The 7,631-nt window shown below is 40.8% G+C and overlaps 1 protein-coding gene across 1 annotated transcript; it reads right to left on the bottom strand.

The window, feature by feature from the left end:
* Nucleotides 1–4,817: 4,817 nt before the first annotated feature.
* STX11 (syntaxin 11) lies at nt 4,818–5,684 on the bottom strand. Its single transcript, XM_010184769.1, has one exon. The coding sequence runs from the start codon at nt 5,682–5,684 to the stop codon at nt 4,818–4,820; it is 867 nt and encodes a 288-aa protein (XP_010183071.1).
* Between the last annotated feature and the right edge of the window lie 1,947 nt (nt 5,685–7,631).

A 7,631-nucleotide genomic window follows, 5' to 3' on the forward strand; every position in this document is an offset into this window, starting at 1 on the left:
GGGGCGGCGCTGGGAGTGCGTTCGCCCGGGCCGCCTGGGGGCCCGGGGCAACGAGAGGCAAGGGGCTGCCTGGTGCCGGCCCAGTCCGAGCAAGTGCGGGTTTAGGGGTGGACGGGAGAGCCGAGGAGGGCGGCGGTGCTGGCGGGGTTCGTGAGGACAGTGAGAAAGCTGCGGAGAAGTTGTGCCGATAAAGCCACCAAAAAGGAAAACAACTCCATTTCCCCCCCTGGCCATGCTGCCTGGTGAAGTACCAGCTGACAGCTGCTCCTCGGACAATCAGTGTTACCAACCAGCATTTCACTTACTCTTGTCCATTTGATACCTGGAATATATCTTCCCTTGCTAATAGAAGGAAAAAGAAACCAAAGTCCAAAGCGTTCAATTATGCTTAATTAGGAGAAAAATACTGTGGAGGAAAGGTTTCATGCCAATCACCACAGCCTGCCAGGTCTACATAAATGCCTATTGCGATATCCCTGGTTATGCCTGCACTTCGGCCTCCCCTTCTTCCCTGCAGCAGAGAGGGAATGGGAAAGTGCCCCATTGCCAGCCTCCGCCACACCAGCTCCCACTCCTGACACCTTTCCTGTCCCATTTTCCAGAGGACACAACGGACATCCTCCATCCCACCAAACTGTGCCACCTTTGAGCCGGCTTCCGAGGGATGAGAAACAAATACTCAGTATGGCACAGTTGGGGATGCTGGACTTAGCCTTCAGCAAATGAGGAGGCACACAGAGGCCGCCTCCTTGCCATAAGCAGAACAGGAGCACATATCCTACCTGGGTGTTGGACAGTGACCCTCTGTAAGGGGTCTGGGCCTTGAATTTGCAGGTGCAGGTGACACCTGACCTCTTCAGCTGTTAGTGCTGAGAGACCCCAGTACACTAAGTATGCTCGTGAAAGAAAATGCTTCTCATATACAATAAAAAGGAATTGTTAACATTTTACATACATGAACACCAGATGTGAAACTGACACCTTTTTCCTTCATTTATTCACACACTGGAGCCCATGAATGAACGAACAGCTCTTTGCCTGGATCTTAACACAGTGCATCATTTGCTTGAACTGAGCATTGCACCATAGCTAGCATTGCTCCCTCCTCAGTTATATTATCTCATTCTCTTTTCACATCCAACATGATTTCTGAGAAATGTAGTAAAATGTTACTTTTTTCTGCTAAGACTTTTACCATGGCAGAGGGGTTAGACTAGATGATCTTTAAGGTCCCTTTCAACCCAACCAATTCCATGACTCTGATTCTATGACTTTGGGCCCTGACAATGTATGCACTCTATTTCCACTGGCTTTGGCTCAACTGTTGCAAAGACACTATATAATATGCTAGAAACATGGAAGAAGATGGACCTACTGCCTTCTTACATATTAGAGAAACAAACGCCATGGCTCCATGTGAAAATACATTGTGTCAGAAATAGATTAACTGTAATCACCACATACAATGTCTATGAAATTATACCTTTTCCTGTCTTCATAATCTCTGTGATACTTTCCTATAGACAGAAACACAACCATCTGTAGCTCTTTCCTTTTTCAAATCAATTCCAAGTATCTCCCATGGCTCAAAAATCTAGAGAACCTGTTTCGTTTTCAAGAAATCATAGCACTTAACTTGGGCTGTGCATTCAAAACATCCTTAATGTAGATTAGAAAAGAAAAGCAGCAGTTTAGCTTAGCTACTCAATTCAGCCTCCAGAAAAAAAAAGCTATCTGGGTCTTAAACTAAGGCCAAACCCAGCTATAGGGTTTGAGGGAAAAGAAAGAAAGAAACCTGAACAACTCATAGAATATGCTACGCACATATCCATAGGCATTGTGCTGACTTTCAGAATGAAAAGGCATGAAGATGTCCATCCTGTGGCTTCAGTTATTACTATGCAAACATGTTATCAAGCTACTTTTATCACTACCTTCCACTCATCCTGTGTGGCATGAGTCCTTGCAACTACAATGTGATCAGATTTTTTTCAAAAGTCTGTTTAACAGTGACTAGGCAAGTTCATGGGCTGGCAAAAGTTGAGTTCTTACACAACTGAAGGATACAAAAAAAACCCCATAGTATTTCACAATGAGCACATGCTTGCAAGGAAGAGGATTATTTCTTCAGTTACTGGAAGTAATTTTTTAAGTGCCTTTAATTCACAATGCAACTTAAAAATGGTTTTAAAGGGTCTCAAGCTGATATTTCAATAATTCTCAGTTTCTTCCTTGCAGCAACAGCCTTAATTCAGCAGAGAAGGTTTACAATTACCTTTTCTTCATGCTTTTGCTCTCTTTCAAAAAATTGGACTAAAGATTTGAATATAAGCTTTGCATATCTACTTAATGAAATAATCAAGATCTTTCAGAACTGCCAGAATAAATTTGATTTTTTTCTTGCAGTAGAGAAACACCTTAGAATGCATGAAACTCATTTTTCAAGTTTCTATAGGAAAAATTACAGTAAGTGTATCTCAATATGCAACATATTTGCTTTACTGTGTCAACAAATATTAGAGGACTTTTTTTTAGGCATTGCTTAATCTCCTTTCACCAACTTGGGGTTTAGTCCAGCAGCTTTTAAACTAAATTTTGACAATGCAAGAAACTATTCAGAGCTGTTGATTCAATGTACAACACTCTGCACTTTCAGTTTTTTTATTAAATATTTATTCCATTTGTAGACATACATATATGCAATAAAATAACCAACAAAAAAATTGTGCATTTTTATCAAAAGCATTGGTGAGTGTGAAGAACATGCAGATGAAATGTAATACATATTCTATTCTTTGTTGTTTTGTGCCCACATGCCGACCCTCAGAGGTTTAAGGTATTTCTTCACAAATACACAATTCCAATGACATTAACGGCAGTACCTATGCAGTAAACAACTTCGTCTTCTTGAGTAGCACCAAAGCAGTAGTCACGGTGCAAGCTCAACACCATCCTTTCTCCCACTTCAAGTCTGAACACTCAGGTGAGCATAATAGTGATATCATCAGGACATCACTGAACATCAAAATACCTTCTAGTTTAGAAAACTGGTGTTCCTCATGCTACCTTGTTATCACAGACAGGTGGTTCAGTGAAAGACACTTTCAGTTTCTGAGAAGACACATGAATTTAGCTTCTAACAGTGTAAAAATGCCTGTCTGGCTAAGAAGCATTTCCCACTAGGATATGAAAGCTTGGAAGCTGAATTGATTTTGCTGCTTTGTTATATCAGTATAAATAGTAAGAAATGTTTGGGTGTTTTTTCACATTAAAAATTAGTGTGCAAAAGATGAGACAGGAAAAGTTTCATTGTGATTGGTGCAGGAAGATGGCTATGTGCATCTCCCGAGGAAAACTCCCAAATACAAAATATCTGAAATGTTTAAATATGTCTATTAAAATATATACAAATAGGATCAGCATTTTAAAAAAAAAGTCACTAACTTCTGAAAAAATGTCCTGCATTAATTCAAAGGATAGCAATAGATTACAGTCTATCAGGAAGCCACCAAGAAATATTATAGTTGGAAAATCTCCAGAAGCAGGAGCCATAATGAATACATGGTTCACTGACAATGCTCAGTGGTTTCCAGGGCTGCAAATTTTCTACTCCCTCCTCATAATCTAAACCTACTTCAGGCAGACTCCCCTTACACAAAGGGAGAGATTACTTTTAAGCTTGAAAAGAGCACTGAAATTACATTAAAATGTTGCTTTCTTTCTTCTTCAGGTGTACTGAAGAAATATGTCTATTTTCCTTCCCAGGTGGAGATTTCTTAATAGTGGGAGAAAAGTCAAAGTACAGAGTTTTTGTACACCAGTAAAATTGCATGTTAATAAATTTAATCCTTCATATTATTTAAAATAAATATTTAAAAATCCATATTCAATCAATGCTTATAAAAAAATAAGTCTATTGCCAAGATAATCCTTCCCCTAAAACTGCTTGTGTGTATGCGCCAGCACATGCTTTCTGAAATGCTTTCTCGACCCCTCACCTGTTGTGTTCTTATGGGTCCTTCTGCAGAAGGCCACAGGGTGCATCTCTTCTGGCTGAAGCGTTAATTGGCAGAAAAATGTATTAGAAGGATAAAGACATGGCAGTTTTGAAATTGAGAGTATAGACAGTGGCTCAAGTTAGAAGTCAGTGAGACGCTTCAGTGCTGCAGTGCTTCTAACCACCTTGACAAAGCTGCAGGTAACTCAAAATGGAGAAAGCACTCACCCGCACACAAACAGAGCAAAAACATGCATATTATCATTTAAGGTGCAGTTACGTGGAAATCAAGTTGAAATAGAAACTAGTTCTGTGTCCTGCTCCTGCTAACAGGCTCGGTATTTTGCCCAATCAACAGAGCAAAAATCTGTTCAAATATTTGCATCAACCAGGCTCCAAACTAGTTAAAACCGAAACCTCCTGATTCTGTGGTGTGTTGTGTCAACTCAGGTGGTGAGGCTGCAGCGCCCACAGACTCAGTTTGACAAATAATGAAGTTACTGCTTGAAATTTCTCATCTTCCCTAGGCTGAGTTATCAGCCCATCATTCATTCCTCTTTCTTGCCTATCTGAAACAAGGATCACTGCAGAGATCTTCCTGAACCTCTAGTTACAGCAACAAAGTACATTTCAATTAAAAATAGTTTTATCAACATTTCTAGGAGCTCTCCAATAAAACAGCCTTCGGCACATTTCGGAAAAAGGCAATGAACGAAACCAACTGCAAAATAGCCCCCCTGTTTCTAGGGGTTGTCATTACAGAAAAGTCACTGGGAAGAGTGCCCAATTTTGAGGACATTCAAGTCGATCTGTGGGATAGTCACCTTCTACAACAGGATAAGCAGCAGCAGATGATTGTTCTGAGGGGGTGTTTTCTTCTGTATTCCAAAGCTTTCTTCACTTGCTCTTTAGCTTCTCCTACATAGTCCTCAACATTTTGCATATTTAACTCAATGACATCAAAGGTGTCCGCCTGTTCCTCCACTAGCAGGGCCACCTGCATGAAGAGCTCGTGAACATCCTTAATGCGACCTTCTAGCTTCACCAGCTCCTTATGGCGTGTCTCTATCTCATTCAAGGCTGAGCGAGCCCCCTTGACATCCGACAAGAGATTCTCAGAGAAGACATCCCACTTGCCTTGCTCAATCATCTCCTCAATCTGGTTGCCAGAAACATCTTTGCCCATGATCTCCAGTTGCCGCTGAATTCGGATCTTGCAGTTCTCCCGTTGGTTCATCTCTGCTGCATTGTATTCAAACATTGCTTCCTGAAATGAGTGCATGAGGTCAACGTAGTGATTCTTCGCTACCCTGGCAATGACAGACATCGCCCCGTATTTTGTTATTGCATCTTCACTGTAGTCTCTCATTATCTGGAGTTTCCTGTGGATGCTTTCTCCACGGGCCTTGATGTCTTTGGCAATACTGTTAGTATCTCGTTTGATGCTACTAAGACGGCGCATGGAAGTAAGGAAGCGGGTGTTTTGCTTTCTGAGCCGCTTGACATCCTCTTTTAGGTGGTCATTTTCTGTCCGGATGTTCTGTATGTCTTTATGAAGAATCTCCAAGGCATAATCAGTCTCATAAAGGAGAACATCCTGGGGTGAATTTTCATCATCCTCACCATCAGAAAACTGTTGGTTGTGTAACCTGGCAAATTCACGCAGCTCATTTAGCCGGTCTTTCATCTTGCCTATAAAACAGAGGAACGGGAAGGAATAAGTTTAAGTAAAGAAAATATTAGTATACAAGGGTTGAAAGTTTATAACTAGTACCTACATCATAGACAACATAACTACATCAAAGATAACAAAAATATCAGATTTAAAATTTGTTAACAGTATCCTATACAGTGATGGAGCTCAGATCCAAAACTCTGGTGCTAGAACACTCTTCTAGAGAATACAAAGCTTAGAAACTAAAAAAACAACAAATCCTAAAGACAAATCCAACGGAATAAGAAGATGATCGCCAATTTCCCCCCCAAAATGCCAGTCTTTCACTTGGAGAAAAAACCAAACTCAAACTCTGCTGGTTTTGGCTGGGATAGCGTTAATTTTCTTCACAGTAGCTGGTATGGGGCTATGTTTTGGTTCTGTGCTGAAAACGCTGTTGGGTAATACAGGGATGTTTTTGTTATTGCTGAGCAGTGCTTACACAGAGTCAAGGCCTTTTCTGCTTCTTATACCACCCCACCAGCAAGTAGGCTGGGAGTGTGCAAGAAGTTGGGAAGTTACACAGCTGGGACCAAAGGGATATCCCAGACCATATGATGTCATGCTCAGCATATAAAGTTGGGGGAAGAAAAGGGAAGGGGGAAGATGTTCAGAGTGTTGACATTTGTCTTCCTAAGTAACCATTATGTGTGATGGAGCCCAGCTTTCCTGGACATGGCTGAACACCTGCCTCGCGATAGGAAGCACTGAATTAATTCCTTATTTTGCTTTGCCTGTGTGTGCAGCTTTGCTTTACCTATTGAAGTGTCTTTATGTCAACCCACAAGTTTTCTCATTTCTAGTTTTCTGATTCTCCCCCCCATCCCACCAGGGAGAGTGAGTGAGTGGCTGTGTGGTGCTTAGTTGCTAGCTGGGGTTAAACCACATCATGAGCAAAAAATAGGAGGCCTTCAGCTACTGGTATGTGTAGATGTGTTAATAACTGAGCTCTTCCCACTGCAGCACACTAGAGAAATCTCCTCTAGATCTTGACCCTTCATTACATCAGCTGCCCCAAATGTCACAGATCCTCTGTCATTCTAAGCTTGCTTTTCCTGGGAGAAGAGTTAGGAAGCCTCTCAGAAACAGAAATGGCATTTACCACTACAGTTGAGAGAGAAATGTTTCGAGAAATGGTGTGGAAAGTATCAAGGTAGAATTTAAAAAAAAAATGGCAAGCTGAGGGTCTCCAGATGCTAGCGTTGCTAGCATTGACCATAGTGTACTATGCATCAAACACAACAACACAGTGATAGCAGTATTTTGTAAGTAAAACCATCCATCCAACTCTTCTTTTTTTGTATGATGGGAACATCCTACTGAAGTAATAAACCAACACTGTTGTTACAGATCAGGATGTGATTTCTGTGTTTGCCTCAGACGTACTTAACTACAGATTTCATTTTAAAAAAACACAGAATGAATAATCTGTGCGCACCAGTTACATGGTAACAAAACATGTCTCCTTTAAGCATGTTGTTTACTTGAATCTATAGACCTGAAGTCTTTGCAGAAAGTGAAATCTGAAAGCTTCAGCAAGAACCCTGCAGCAAGTGTTACAGCAAGCAGGAAGCTGAAAATTTCCCATCACAAAAGCTGTACATCCCACGACCTCATTTAAATTAATAAGAAAGAGAATTGAGTTAAGAAACAGTACCAAGTAGGACATCTCCAGATTTCTGTGTCTGGAGGATTAATTTTTGTTTTTCCAGGAATTAAAGTATCTTCACAGCATTTAAAAACATGCTACCATCGTAAATGACACATCCTTTCATAGGATCATCAGTTATTCTCAGGTTAAGAAAAGTTGCATGTGTACATACCCAGCATAACAGGCCTAGATCTAATGTGAATTAAAACTGCAAGTTTATAATAAATTCCATGGGATTGTTAGATGCATTAAAGATGCTAGGGAGGAGA

The sequence above is a fragment of the Mesitornis unicolor genome, unplaced genomic scaffold (genome assembly GCF_000695765.1).
Source record: "Mesitornis unicolor isolate BGI_N332 unplaced genomic scaffold, ASM69576v1 scaffold25725, whole genome shotgun sequence".
NCBI classification, from domain to species: domain Eukaryota; kingdom Metazoa; phylum Chordata; class Aves; order Mesitornithiformes; family Mesitornithidae; genus Mesitornis; species Mesitornis unicolor.